Genomic DNA, 15,583 nt, shown 5'->3' with positions numbered 1-15,583 from the left:
AAAAAATCAGAAATGAATAATAATAATAAATAAGTATATAGCCAGGCTTTCAAGGAAGTACTGGTCTATTCTCTGTAGGGTAAGCACTCGACCTCAAGAAGGTCTATTTGAACCACAAGGTGGGCAGTTCAAACTCAGAAGCCATTTCTTGGAAACCCTGTACAGGGTTGCTATGATTCACAGCCAACTCAATGGCACGTAACAACAACAATTCCCCTTTTGGGGAAAAATTATTTTACAGTTGTGTACTTTTTAAAGTAATACACCCTTGTAGTTAAATCTCAGACTTGATCTATGATTATTTCTTTGGGATCGAATCCTAAAAGAATTGTTGGATCAAAAACATACTTATTTTTACACAGTGACAAATTCCTTTCTAGGAAAGCCAGACCAAAATAGACATTCAGCCAGCGAGGAGGGAGAGCAAGAACAAGAAGAAAAGAGATCTATAAAGAGAGGTTACCTGCTGTTTTCTCTTTATATGTTTTCTGTTTATATCTTTCATACTTTGTTAACTGCAAAGAATACCTCACTGAGATCTTAATTTAAATTTGATTATTAGTGAGGCTGAGCCGTTTCCTCATTTTATTAGCAAATTGTATTTCTTGTGTTAGTTGTTCCTGTTCTTTGACAGTTATTTTATGAGGTGTTAGTGTGGTGCTGTAGAGTCTTGGTGTGGTGTCGTGAGTTGATGCGCTGGACTGCAAAGTCAGTTTAAACCATAAGGTCGGTGGTTCAGGCTCACCAGCCACTCCTTGAAACCCTATACAGCATTGCTGTGAGTCGGAACCAACTAAATGGCACTTAACAACAGCAACAATGGTGGAGCACTGTGGGATTAAGCACTGGACCACAAGGTCGGTTTAAATCACAAGGCCGGCAGTTCAAACTTACCAGTTGCTCATTGGGAACCCTATGCTGGGTCACTATGAGTCAAAATCAACTCAACAGCACTTAACAACAAGTGTGGCACTGTAGGATAAGTACTGGAGTGTTAAATTCTATAACTAATGAATTTACATAATCAAATTTAAATGGATGTGGAGTAACATATTTACAATTATGACAAAGAGTTATGAACCTAACTTAATAAAGAGTTCTTGCAAATCTGTAGGAAAACTGCTTCTTGTTAAGTGCCATTGAGTCAGACCCTGTATAGGGTTTCTGAGGAGAGGTTGGTGGGTTTGAACCACTGACCTTGTGGTTAGCAGTCCAGTGCTTATCCTACAGTGCCACACCTGAAGAAGAAAAATTCTCTCTGGGAATCAATTAAGGAAAATGGCACTTGGGTTTCAATGCCAAAAAATGTGCCTTTTCTAAAATAATGGCTTTGCATATTGTGAGAAGTCAGTCAGGCACTTTGCCAGTATCCTGTGTACCAGCCAAAGAATCCACAGGGCAGTGAGTTTTAATAAAAGGGCTATTTTTGCTCTCTCAGGCTCCTGCAGGGAAAGAATTTGTTCTATTTCCACCCCAGATGCATCCTTCTGGTTGATAGATTTCGCCACTTCCTGGCCTGTCCTTATACTTGCTGTTGTTGTGAAGTGCCATTGAGTCGATTCTGACCCATAGTGACCCTGTATAGGATTTCCAAGGAACAGCCGGTAAGCTTGAACCACCACTGACCTTGCAGTTCAGATGACTTTGCTGTCTGATAGGTTAGCCCACAGAGTCACACCAGGATGCTGTCCTTATACTTAGAACCCATTATATGTCCTCTAGAGTTCATTTCAAAGGTTTGTAGTCCATGGGGCTAATCTACACCTTCATATCTAAATGGGAACCACTGCCTCAAGGGTGTGAGACCTGGTGTTTTCCAACTGTGTAATGATAAGTATTTATCTAATTTTAGAGCTTTGGGGTGCTCTACAGGTTTTTCAAGGATTTTGCAAATTGTGAAGCATTGGATTGCCCAACAATAAAAATTTCCATCTGCTGTGAGAGCTTACCATTGCTTACTTTCGCTATTTAGATTTCTCTTAAAATTTTGTTTTGTCCATTGCTGAAGTGTTCAAAAAACCCTAACTGAGCAATAAACAAAAATCATCTGGGTTTCTACACACCAACAATGAGAAATCGGAAGGGGAAATTAAGGAAACAATTCCATTTAAAACAGCATCTAAAAGGATAAAATGGTGGTGGTATGCCATGGAAACAATATTGACTCATATTGACCCTGTACAGGCTGTAAGGCTTACAGGAGCAGAAAGCCACATCTTTTTCCCTCGGAGCAGCCGGTAGACTCAAACTGCTGACCTTGTGTTAGCAACCTAACTTGTAAACTAAAAGGATAAAATATCTAGGAAGAAATCTAATCAGCACTCTACAGTGAAAACTACAAAATACTGCTGGAAGAGATTAAAGATTTAAATAAATGGAAAGATGTTCCATGTTCATGGATTGGAAGACTTAATATTGTTATGATACCAAATAGTGTAGTGGTGACGAGTCGGGTTGCTAACCTCACAGTCAGCAGTTCAAAACGACCAGCTATTCCAATGGAGAAGGATGAAGCTTTCTGCTCCTGTAAAGGTATACAGTCTTGGAAACCCTGTACACTGTCTGAAGTAATCTATAGATTCAATGCAATCCTGATAAAAATTTCAACAGTCTTCTTTACAGAAATAGAAAAAACACTTCCTGATTTAAAAAAAAAAATAACACTATAATAATCCAAACAGCCTGGTACTAACTAGTATAGCAATAGGAGCATGCAGTACCACACCAGGGCTCCTCCCTTTGGTTATCCATGTCTCCTTTTTCAAGCTCTTATATATTTGTGGGATATATATATACCTAATAAGTATATAAATGGCACTGAGAAAATTGGAATTCTACCTGCAAAAAAAAATGAAACGGGACCTGTGCCTCACAGCATACACAAAAACAAATGAAAAATGAATGAAAGACCTAAATGTGCAAATTAAAACCATCAAATTCTTAGAAGAATAAGCAGGGGTAACACTATCAGGCTAGCTCTCAACAATGGATTATCTGGATTATCTAAAAATAATAACAACAAAAGCATAAAAAGTAAAAGACAAATAAATGGGACCTCATAAAAATTAGAACCCATTATTCATCAAAAACTACTCAAAAAATGAAAAGACAAGCTACTGACTGGCACAATATCTTTGGAAACCAAACATCCAACAAGAATCTAATAATATATATAAAAGGTCGACAACTTAACAACAAAAAAATCACACAGTTATAAAGTGGGCAAAGGACTTGAATAGACAATTCACTAAAGAGAACTTGCAAAGGCCGCCACACACATGAAAAGTAGCTCAACATCATTAACCATTAGAGATGCAAATCCAAACCACAGCAAGGTAACACTTCACTCCCACTAGGACGGCTAAAGTAACAACAGCAACAAAAACCCAAACAAAATAACAAATAGCAAGAAATGGAGAAATTGGAATGTTCACCCATTGCTGGTGAATGCAAAATGGTACAGCCATTGTGGGAAACAATGTGATAGTGTCTCAAAAACTAAAAATAGATCTACCATGTTGTCATGGAATCAGTTCTGATCCATAGTGACCCTGTTATAGGGTTTCGAGGAGCAGCTGCAGTTCCACTCCTGGGTATCCAGTTGACCCTTGAGCACTGTTTAAGGGTCAGCTGTATACTCAAAAGACTTGAAAGCAGAGGCTCTCAGACTTACTCATCAGTATTCGCTGCAGCACTATTTCCAATGGCCAAATTGTAGAAGCAACCTAAATACCCATCAACAGATGGGTGGATAAACAAAATGAGGTACATGCATGTTATGAAATACTGCTTAGCCTGTCAGAGAAATGAAATCTTGATAGATACTTCAGTATGGATGGAGCTTGAAGACACTATACTGAATGAAATAAGTCACAAAGGGACAAACGTTGTGTGACCTCACTTTATAAAAAGACAAGAAGGGGCAAATGTATAGAAAACAAAGTCTATTAGGTATGGTAGCCCTGATGGCATTGCAGGATAAGCACTGAACTGCTAACCAAAAGGTTGGCAGTTCAAGCCTACCAGCCACTCCATGGGAGAATGATGAGGCTTTCTGTTGCTGTAAGATTTATAGACTTGGAAACCCTACACAGAGTCTGTTGTGTTGGAATTGAATCCATGGCAGTGGGTTAGGTTAGGGTAGGGGTGGGAGAAAGGGAGAAAGGGGGGCTATTGGTGATGGAAAAATCTCTTTGATTAAGAGTAGGGTTACTCAGCTGATTAACATGATTGTTGACAATAAGTTTTACACTTGTAGAAGGTTGAATTGGCAAAAGTTGCGTATAAGATACATTGACAACAACAACACACACAAACACAAGTGGCTGCCGAGGCTGCTTGTTGTTGTTATGTGTTGTGAAGTCGGTTCCGACTCACAGCCACTCTGTGCAGGATTTCTGAGGTTGTAAATCTTGATGGAGCAAAAAGCCTCATCTTTCTCCCATGGAACAGCTGGTAGTTTCAAACTGCTGACCTTGCGGCTCGCAGCCTGATTCATAACCACTATGCTACCAGAGTTCCTTTGCCAAGGCTGCTTATATACATCCAAAAACCCTCCTGGGATGTGGTTTCTTGGTTTGGAGGTTTAGGGTCATGGTTTCATGTGACATCATAATTAATTGACCTAATGTCATTGCTAGAGCTTCTGTTGTTTTTGGAACCTTTTTAAACCCTATGCAGGGTCACTATGAATCAGAACGGACTCCGCGGCACGTAACAACAGCAATGGCATTAGAATAAAACCCAAATGTGTTGCCATTGAGTGAGTCATTTCCAACTCATGGTGAAGGTACCAAAGAAGAACCAAACAAAAGTATTGAAACCTGTTGCCATTGAATAGATTCCAGCTTATGATGAAGGTACCCCAAAACAAACAACAGAAACAGAAGACCAAACTTGTTGACATTGAGTTGATTCCAATGCGTGGTGACACCATGTGTTAAAGAGTACCTTCTACTAGCATTCAAGGAGCCCAGCAGTGCTATGGGTTAGACATTGGACTGCCAACCGAAAAGTCAGCCATTCAAACCCACTCTGCAGAAGAAAGATGAGGTTGTCTGCTCCTGTAAAGATTTGCAGTCTCCGAAACCGGAATTGCTGAGTTGGAATTGACTCGATGACAATGGTTAATAGCATTAGCTCACCTAGGAGTTGTTCCCAAAAATAGCCTCCAGGTACCAAATTCTGGGTGGTGCAATATGTCATTAAGCCAGTTGGCTGCCAAGTGAAAGGCTGGCATTTCTAAGCCACTCAGCAGTTCGGTGAGAGAAGACTTAGCAATGTGTTCCTATAAAGATTACAGCCAAGAAAACGTGGGACAGGTCTACTCTAGCAATGCAGGGTCACTACGCATTGGAAATTGGCATGAAGGCACTCAATGAGGACAATGATGTCAATAGAGAAGGAAACAAGAGAGTCTTCTTGGGCTGTATGTCCTGCCCACTAATTTCAGACTTGAAACAGAGGCAGGGATTGAGTCCAGTGTTTTCTCTCAATTTTCAAGTCCCACATGTGTGGCACTGTAGGATAAGCACTGGATTGCTAACCACAAGGTTTAAAACCCACCAGCTGGTCCTCGGAAACCCCACAGAGGGTCGTTATGAGGAACCCTAACATGAAGGCACTTAACAACAACAACAACAACACAGGCTATCTGGTAACTTCAGGACAAGCATGCTTGTCCTTGTGGGTAAGTGTGACATTCCTCACTCATCCCTGTGATTATAAACTGCATGCTTTCTGTCTCAGGCTGGGAACGTGGTGACGGGAGAGATGGTAGAAGAGCTTATCCTTTCTGGAGCAGATATCATCAAAGTGGGAGTTGGGCCAGGTAAGACTTGTTGGGAACCCAGTTAAGGGTGTGTGCGAAGGGGGTGGAGTCGGGACTCTTGGGAGACTGGAGGTGGGAGCGAATGCATGATCTACAAGTTGAAAGCCCTTTTCTTCTGGAAACCTCCAGAAGAAACTTATGGTGAGCAATATTATTGAGCTGCTTTCTGATGATCCCAGGAAGCTTTTAAATGAGCTTGGATGTAGTTAAAATATGAGGTAATGATTTTAGAGCATTAATGTGTAAGAAAAAATGCAGATTTCATTAATGATCTTCTATACCCTGAAGAGTAAGTTGAAGGGTGAAGAATCCATGGGGACAGGTAATGGACATGAATGACTTAGGTTTCTATGAATGTTTCAGGGACCCCAAACATTGTAGATAGACTCACAGTCAATTTCAATTTGACTCATAAATCAGGCTCCTTTGTTGATATACCCGTCACAGATTTTTGCCCATCTTTTCTCTTAGGACTGTCTTCTAGAAAGACCCACTCACAAACCCTTCCGTCACTCTCCCCGGATGTGACTAAAGAATAAGGGACTTGGTTTGATCCTGATCTATTCGAGCCACTTCTTTAAATTGATTGCAGACAATATTTAAATTTCATAAGTTTCTTTATGGTAAAAGCACAGTACATTGTCTATCATGTGGTCCAGCAATTCTACTCCTGGGCTTGAGAGCAGGGACTCTCAAAGAGATCCGGGACACCAATGTTCACAACAATACTATTCACAGCAACCAAAAGATAGAAACAACCAAGTTCGAAATAGCCAATGAATGGATAAGCAAAATGTGGTATACCCATACAATGGACTATTGTTCAACCATAAAGAGAAACAAAGTTCTGATGCATGCTATGGCATGGATGAACCTTGAAAACATGCTATTGAGCAAAATGTCAAACATAAAAGACAAATAGACAAATACGTAGACACTAAAGTTTATTAGTGGTTACCCAGGACAGGGGGAAGAAGGCATTGGAGAGATATTGCTTCTTCTTTTTTCCTTTTGTTACCAGGAGTCACACATTTCTTTGGAATGCAGCATAACTTGACTGGTCATGTTTGTCATTTGAAAGGAGTCGAACTCATTCTTCAATGCTTGAAAGGCTGTTTTTTGAAAGAGTACTCATGCCATGGATTTAAAACGATTCTGCTTCTGTCTCTCATTAGGACAAATGACATTTAAATATTAAACTGAATTAAGTACTAATATAACTTTCTTACAGAGGTTACTCTGATTTCCCCTTCATTTCAGAGCATAAATTTTATTAGCAATAATCATAAATTTAGGTATTATGGGTGTTGTTGTTGTTGTTGTTGTTAGGTGCCATTGAGTCAGTGCCGACCCATAGCGACCTTATGCACAGCAGAACAAAACACCGCCCAATCCTGGGCCAACCTCACTACTGTTGCCACACTTGAGTCCATTGATGCTGCACTTGGCCAATCCATCTAGTTGGGGGTCTTCTTTTCTCTGACCCTCTTACACCCTTATCAGATATATGATTTACAAATATTTTCTCACACTCAGTGGGTTATAGCTTCACATTTTTCAATAATCATAAATTTAGCTTTTGATATAAATCACTTTTATGTAAATCTATCAATACAATCAATGTAGATGACTTTTGAAAAATATTCTTTCAATCTAGATCTGACAGTATTCCTTAAAAAAAGTATTGTACTGTTTTAAACATTTCTAATTATTGGATAACTATTTATTACAGAATGGCTCTGTACAAACAAGTGAGGCCAAAGGTATATTGTGACAACCACTTAGCTTCTGTCATCTTGGCTGTCACAGGATGGGGCCTCCAACAGACTCTGGGGGCACTGAGAGTTGCCACTAGCCACTGTCAAGTTGCGTTCTTTCTTACTTCACCTAAGAAGTCATAGGTCTGCTCGGAAAGGTCAAAGCGTTCGCGAACTCCTTCTGGTGACAGCAGAGCCTGGCGCGCACCCTCCTTTTCTTGGTTTTGCTTAATTAAGGAAGTCAGCAACAACTTTCCATCGCGTAGCCTCCGTTTCTTCTTCTGCTCACCTGAACAGGGGCAGGAGCATAAAATGGACCAGTGGGTAAACACAGTCATGGTGGTTGTTGTTGTTAAGTGCCGTCAAGTCGGTTCCAACCCATAGCGACCCTATATAGGTTTTCCAAACCATCGGCCCTGCAGTTCAAATGGCTTTTCAGTCTGGCACATTAACCCACAGCGCCACACCAGGACTCCTCAGTCATGGTTGTTGTTGTTGTCAAGTGCCGTCGAGATGATTCCAACCCATAGCGACCCTGTATAGGGTTTCCAAGGAGCAACTGGTGAGCTTGAACCACTGACCTTGCAGTAGACCAGGATAAACGTGGTCTAGAGCATCCATAATATCAGGCTGGTCCAAGATCTTGGGGACGGTGACCAGTACTGGATTACTAATTAAATCAGCACCTGGCAAGCTTGTCCTGTCTTTCAGGAGCATATCTCCGAGGATTCGGCGATAAAACACCAGCAAGTAAATGCAGCACATACTTCCAACTAATGTTTCTGGCAGTTGGCTTATGATAGTTCTTGACCTTCTGTTCAAAGATCTCAGCTTTACTAGAAGGTGAGGCTGTCTTCTCATTGTCAGCATCTGGTGGAAAACACTGCCTTATGCTCTTCTGGATACTGAAAGGTCCACTTCAACACCTTTTCCATAAGGGGTGCCACCATTCAAGAAGAGCTCGTAAGTCTTTGTTGGGATAGGAATTCCACTGGCATCAAAAAGTTTTAAGAAATGCCCAGGCACAGCTTAACTCTCCCCTTTCACCAGTTGAATTGTGAATATAAGAAATTCCAAGTTCAAATAATATCCCAAGATCTGGCGATGAAGAATTGGACCTGATAAAACAGTCACCATCAAGCCAGCATAGCAAGATGCCAGAAACCTGGGAAGAAAAGGTCCATGTTTTGGGCTTTTCAGGCTGCCATGTGGCTCTGACAATATGAATGTTGCTCAGAACCTTGGTACCATCAAACAGACAGAGGTGGACATGTGTGCTTAGAACCTGTATGTTCATTCCTGGGAGAGGAATCATTTTACAGCTGCATAGTGTCAGAATCAATGAAACACGACTTGTTCTTGGCTTACTAGTGCCTGCTTCAACATCCCACATCAAATCTCTGACGGCCACTTGTGATGGACTGAGCTCTGGTTGTTAAGAAGTAACTTGCTCGAAATTGATTCCCTTTCTCCAGAAGATGGGAGAGTGTGGAAGGTGGGAACCCTACAGGAACAGTGCCCATGGTAGTTAGCACTTCAACAGTGCTTATCTGCTTTGAGATAGCTTTACGAACAGCACTCCAATGAGAATCAGTTCTTTGCTTAGCTTCTGCTCCATCAGCTGTTTCATCCATGACCTCCACATCTTCTTCACTGCCTTCTTCACTGGACTCGATGTTTTTTTCTTTATTATGGGGCTCCAGGTAGGTTCCGGGAACAAGACCTGTATTTCCTTTCACATTCTTTGCTATCCATCATCCATCAGGCTTCTTTTCAATGACTAGGAGAATCTCCCCTTTCTTGAATGTAAGATTCCCAACTTGTTCAGCAGTAAAAATCTCCAAGAGCAATATATTCGTTGTTGTCTTTTGTGAGAATCATTTTCCTGTCTGTCTTCCTCTTCTGTTCCTTTTTCCTCCTCACCACTCTCTTCACTGTCTTCTTCCTCTTCCTCTTCCTCTTCTTCGCCTTCTTCAGCAGAATCATTATCATCTTCTCTTTCAGTAAGTGTTCCAATTCCAGTTATGTTTTCTCTACTTATGGTTATAGCCAGTGCTTGGAGTTGGTGGGTTAGCTTATGCAGAAGATTATGCTCGTCTACTTTTCTCTGTTGATAGTTCCTAACAGGTACAGGTTTATCAGCTTTGCTTTATTTTTGAAAAGCATTTTTATTTTCATTGATTGCATGTTTTAATTGGATACATCTTTTGGTAAATATCTCGACTTTTATTGGCTTCTAGAGTCCCTTTCAATTGGGTCTCAGAAAGTAAACCATCAACCTGTTGCTTCAGTTCCAGGTTGCGGCGCTACAGGGTCTGGAGAGGATTGTGTGGCTGCTTCGCCAACATCTCCCTCATCATGGGCCCGAGATACACTTTTTTAAGGGGTACTGAGTCTCTGCTTGGGGTGATGAAAAAATGTTTGGAAATGATGGTGGTAATGGTTGCACAACATGGCGAATGGAATTGTGTCTTGGAATTGTACCATGTGTACACTCCAGAGTGGTTGAAATTAATCATTAAAATGACCAGGCTTACAGAGGACTAGGGTGGAGAGTGAAGCGTCCAGTTAATATGAACTGAGAGGAAATGCACAAGAACACCCATACTTGCAGATAGTACCCATTTGACCTAGCTTCAATGGCTGATGATCAGAACTCGACTAGAGGAAGAAAAAGAAAAAACTTTTTTTTTTTTTTAAATAAAGAAAACAAGTGTAATTTGCTACAATTTGATGAAGTTGTCCATTACTTATGGATGTTGTTGTTGTTGTTGTTAAGTGCCTTCGAGTCGGTTCCGACCCATAGCGACCCTGTACAGGGTTTCCGAGGGTGTAAATCTTTATGGGAGTAGAAAGCCTCATCTTTCTCCCACGGAGCGGCTGGTAGTTTCGAACCACTGACCTTAAGGTTCGCAGCCCGATTCGTAACCACTACGCTACCAGAGCTTATAATATCAACTGAGAGGGAAGGAATCTTCACAGCAAGAATAATTCCCATCCCCTTGGTACACAGGATTGATAGGGATGGGCAACTTAGATATTGGCTACCTAAAATGGGGAGGGGCTATAAAAGCACAAAGTGACTGGCTTACAAGTTTTCAAGAAGGAGTTTAGTTTCAGAGAGTACGAGGGAAGATAGAGTCTCCACTGAGTGGTTTTCATCCTGTCTGGACAGGGCTGGTGAAAGGAGATGGGGATAAGACTCTTGTGGTTCAATAGTGAATAATTGTTATCATGACTGATTGTGATTATTGCAACTGTAAAGGTAGAGATTTTGTAGTAAAATGAGGGAAGTAGTTGATCTAGCAATCCAGGAGTATAGGCCCCTGGGACCATCAAGGGAGAAGAGCAGGAGTGGAGTGTGGGACCCTATTCAGAGAAGCAGTGACAGACACCAGAGATAGAGGCAGAGAGATGGAGCGGCTGGGTACTCTAGACTCATGGAGGGAGAGGGGCTGTGTGCTGGCGGCCGGGGGGCAGGCTTGCAGGGTATTCCCTTTGGGTGTTTGAATGATTGTATATTCCTGTTTTGATGTGCATCCAAAATAATAATAATAGTAACTAGAGGATATAGAAGCAAATACTATTAAATGATGATGCATGGAGGGGATTGTAATCACTGCAACGAAACGAAATACAATAGAATGAGTGTAAAGCTGATGTTCTCCCATGTAAACTATCACTCAATTTACAATAAAAACTTAAAAAAAATTACCAGGCTTACTGGTCAGATAGAGACTGGTAGACTGTAACCCTTAGTCACCCTACAGGTTGGAAGTGGACTCACATTTACAGCCAAACAATAGACAGGTCTCTAAAGGGAATAATACACAAGGGAGGAACACACACCTGAGAATAATCAAACCTTTTGAGACCAAAAGAGCAACATCTGCCTAAGGACCAAGTTGAGAAGGCTTAGGAAAGGAGGAGGAACGGAAACAGGAAACACAGGGAGGAAGTGAATACGTGATGTTGTATTGTGGGAATTGCAATCAAGGACATGAAGCAAAATGTATATGAGTTTCTGAATGGAAAATGAATCTGCCCTATGAACCTTCACTCAATTCACAGCAAAAAATTATAAAATGAGAAAGAGAAGAACACAAAGAGAATGATTACACAATATGAAGAAATATACCAAAAAAAGTGGCTAAAATGTTTTTGTTATATGCTTTGCCACAGTAAAAGAGGGATTCATTCTTGATCCGCTCCCAGAAACTAAGATGAAGTATTAAAAATGGGTACCCTTGCCCCTCTAACTGGGATAAAATATGTACAAAATTTGTTTTTTCAGTTTGGGTTGGATTGGGATCACCGCCATGCCGTATTAGAAATGAGCTCCTTTTCTGTTTCCAAGACAGAAACAGATGTAGCCTTTGTAAGTGCCTCTCCTTGTGCAGCCGTAGTTGGCTCCAATTGAGATCCCTGCATCCCTTCCTAGGTCTGTGCTAGAGGTTATGAAGCTGTAGTTCTATTTCCCCCTGCAGCTTGGTCACTGGGGCCAAGGGTGCTTTGGTGAGGAGACAAGGTTATCTCCAGGAATGTCATTGAGCCCTGGAGGGATGGCGTGAGGATGGACATAGAGAGCAACCAGAACCTAAACAGGTGGAGTCTGGACCCCAGAGCTGGACACACAGGTTGACTTTGTCCTTTTGCTGGTTTCTGTGCTGATGTATAGACATGATCCTCTGTCTGAGGCCATCCCTTATGACCCATGGCAGAAATATGTGGCTGCTTTGTGCCTCTGGTGGTGGCTAGAAGCAAGAGTAGAGGCAAGGGTTAGGAGTGCTTCCCCTCTGTCATAGGCAGGGGAGATGGTCACATCCAACTTTCACACTGGGATTCCAAAAAATCAAGCCAGCTGCCATCAAGTTGATTCCAGCTCATGGCAACCCCATATGTGCTAATCGACCCAGGTTCTCTAGGGTTTTCAAGGCTGTGACGTTTAGGAAGCAGGTTGCCAGACCTTTCTTCTGAAGCACCTCTGAATGGATTTGAACTGCCAGGTTTTCAATTAGTAATGGAGAGTTTAATCGTTTGCACCACCCAGGGACTCCTATCAGAGTCACAGGGCACCCATAATCCACACTACCAACTAGATAAGGAGCTCTGGTAGCGTTGTGGTTATGAATTGGGCTGCGAACCTCAGGGACAGCAGTTCGAAACTACCAGCTGTTCCGTGGGAGAAAGATGAAGCTTTCTGTTCCTGTAAAGATTTACAGCCTCAGAAACCCTGTACAGGGTCGCTATGAGTCGGAACTGGCTCCACGGCACATATGCACCACCACCAGCTAAATGGAAGGGTCCGAATGAGTACCGAAGCAGTAGACACAGCTACGTGGATGGCTCATTCATTTTTTCAGTGATGATTTAAGCATGCCCTTGTTAAGCACAATGAGTTCTGGTGGCACTATGGATAGGCATTGGCTGCTAACCGCAAGATCAGGAGTTCAAACTCAACAGCCACTCCCCAGGAAAAAGATGAGACTCTCTGCTCCCATAAAGATTTACAGTCTCAAAAACTTTAAACAGGGCCAGTGTGAGTTGCATCGACTTGATGGCAGTGAGCTGTGTTTGCTTTGGGGTATTAAGCACCAGACTCTATTGTAAACCTCGATATACAGCAACAAATACCCATGATCTTAGCTCTCTATGAGCTTACCATCCAGCAGAGAAAGCAGACCCTAAGCATACTCAAACACATAATTATTTAAATACTTCCTTTTAAAATAGGTGCTAGAAATAAAAGCTTCCCCGAGGTTGTGACATTTCAAATGATGAACGATGAGAAAGGGTTGGCTAGACAAGTGGGGGTTGGTCCAGACTGAAGAAGGAACATCGTGTACAGAGAATCCCTGCGGTGGGAAGACACTTGTTCTGTCGGAGAAAAGAAAGGTCAGTGCACAGGCAGGGAGAGGAGGGAGCAGATGGCTGAAGAGGCAAGCAGTATTTATTCTATTGTTTTATTATGCCCAAAATACATATGTTGTTGTTAGGTACCATCGAGTGGCTTTGACTCATTGCAGCGCTACGCACAACACAACCAAACACTGTCCGGTCCTGCACCATCCTCCGTTGTTACTCTTGAGCCCATTGCTGCTGCCACTGTGCCAATCCACCTCATTGGGGTCTCCCTCTTTTTAGCTGACCCTCCACTTTAGCATGAGTACTTTTAGCATGCCCAAAGTACTAGAGACAGAAAATAAATAAACAGATGATAGATTGATATATAGATAGATAGATAGATAGATAGATATATGCTGGAGTCCTGGTATGATGCTGCAGGATAGTGTACTAGACCAAAAATGGGTTTGAACTGCAAGTCAGTGGTTCAAACCCATCAGCTACTCCTCAGAAACCCCATACAGAGTCACTATGAGTTGGAACTGACTTGATGGCACTTAACAACAACAACAACGTATGTCCTCTATCTCGTTTCACAGATAAGAAAATAAGGCTTAGAGAGGCTAAATGATTTGAGAGACGTTGCAGGGAAAGACTCGGTGGATGGAGGCAGCATTTTGAGAGGTTCCTTAGACTAAATTGTGGTTGCCTGGCCTACTGAACAAGCTTATTTCATTCGCCCTGAGAAGTTCAGCCCTAGGGAGCTGGGGCAGGACTGTGGGACCGTGACTGGGGTTCATTTTATTCCACGTTCTGTACATTCACAACCATCTCTCTTTGGGGTCTACTTTTCTCCATGCCAGGTTCTGTGTGCACCACCCGCACCAAGACGGGTGTAGGTTACCCCCAGCTGAGTGCAGTGATCGAGTGTGCTGACTCTGCCCATGGCCTGAAGGGCCACATCATCTCCGTGAGTCTGTGGGCAGGGCTGGGCTGGGGCTGGGGAGCATCTCACACTGTAGGGACCCTGCTCCCTGCTGCCGTTCACCCGATTATCATTCCATGGGCTTAGGAGTATGTGGACACTGGGTTCACAGCAGACACAGTTCCTGCTCTCCACTTACTCTGTAGTGAGGGAAACAGGCATGTTCAGCAGGACAATAGGAGTTGGTAGGTAGTATAAAGGAGCTCTAGTAGTGCAGTGGGTTAAGTGTAGGTCATTGGTTCAAATCCACCAGATGCTCCATGGAAGAAAGATGAGGCTGTCTGCCTCCGTAAAGATTTACAGGAACCCTGTGGATCAGTTCTGTCCTGTCCTACAAGGTCACTCACTATGAGTTGGAATTGACTCAGTAGCCAAGGCTTAAGGTCGCCCAATGAGAGAATGTACAAAGAGCTTTGATGTTTCATAGAGTATGAATGTAGTTTGGCTATATGACAGCAGTTACTGACTCTTCTTGTGTAATATATGGAGACAAAGAGTCATCCAAAGGCAGAAGGGGGTGGGGGTGTCATATAACAGCAAAACAGCACCAGCAAAAAAAAAGACAAGAAAAAAAAACTAACATAAAAAAAAAAAAAATTAACAACAAAAACTAGACTGAATACTGCAGTCTATAATCACAGAAAAAGGAGAGGAGGGAGAGACAAAAAAAAAAAAAAAATCTGTAACCTAATATAATAATCCCTCATATGGATGCAAAAGCTGGACAGTGAATAAGGAAGATTATAGAAGAATTGATGCCTTTGAGTTGTGGTGTTGGAGGAGAATACTAAAAGTGTCATGGGCTGCCAAAAGAACCAATAGATCTGTTTTGGAAGAAGTGCAGCCAGAGTGCTCCTTGGAGGCCAAAATGGCTAAACTTTGTCTCTCCTACTTTGGATATATTGTCAGGAGGAAACAGTCACTGGAGAAGGATGTCATGCTGGATAAGATGGAGGGTCAGAAAAAAGAGGAAGACCCCCAACGAGATGGATCAGCCAGGTGGCACCATTGATGGCGTCAAGTGTGGCAGCAGTAGTGAGGTTGGCCCAGGATCGGACATTGTTTCATTCTGCTGTGCATGGGGTTGCTATGAGTTGGTTCTGACTCGATGGCACCTGACAACAACAACAACAACAATATGAGTGTGACTTTAATGTCCTCTCTTCA

The 15,583-nt window shown here is 42.2% G+C and overlaps 1 protein-coding gene and 1 pseudogene across 1 annotated transcript in view; one reads left to right on the top strand and one right to left on the bottom strand.

The window, feature by feature from the left end:
• The window catches only part of GMPR (guanosine monophosphate reductase), a 72,357-nt gene that overhangs the window by 39,027 nt on the left and 17,747 nt on the right, over window positions 1–15,583 (top strand). Inside the window, exons 5-6 of the mRNA XM_006860801.1 lie at window positions 5,749–5,830; window positions 14,295–14,401. Coding sequence (XP_006860863.1) covers window positions 5,749–5,830; window positions 14,295–14,401 — 189 coding nt within the window. The remainder of the gene's footprint in view (window positions 1–5,748; window positions 5,831–14,294; window positions 14,402–15,583) is intronic.
• On the bottom strand, window positions 7,692–9,935 carry LOC102818364 (annotated as a pseudogene).

This window comes from Chrysochloris asiatica, unplaced genomic scaffold, assembly GCF_000296735.1.
Source record: "Chrysochloris asiatica unplaced genomic scaffold, ChrAsi1.0 scaffold00040, whole genome shotgun sequence".
NCBI lineage: Eukaryota > Metazoa > Chordata > Mammalia > Afrosoricida > Chrysochloridae > Chrysochloris > Chrysochloris asiatica.
Note: the sequence above shows the minus strand (reverse complement) of the source record. Positions and strands in the feature narration are given on the sequence as shown.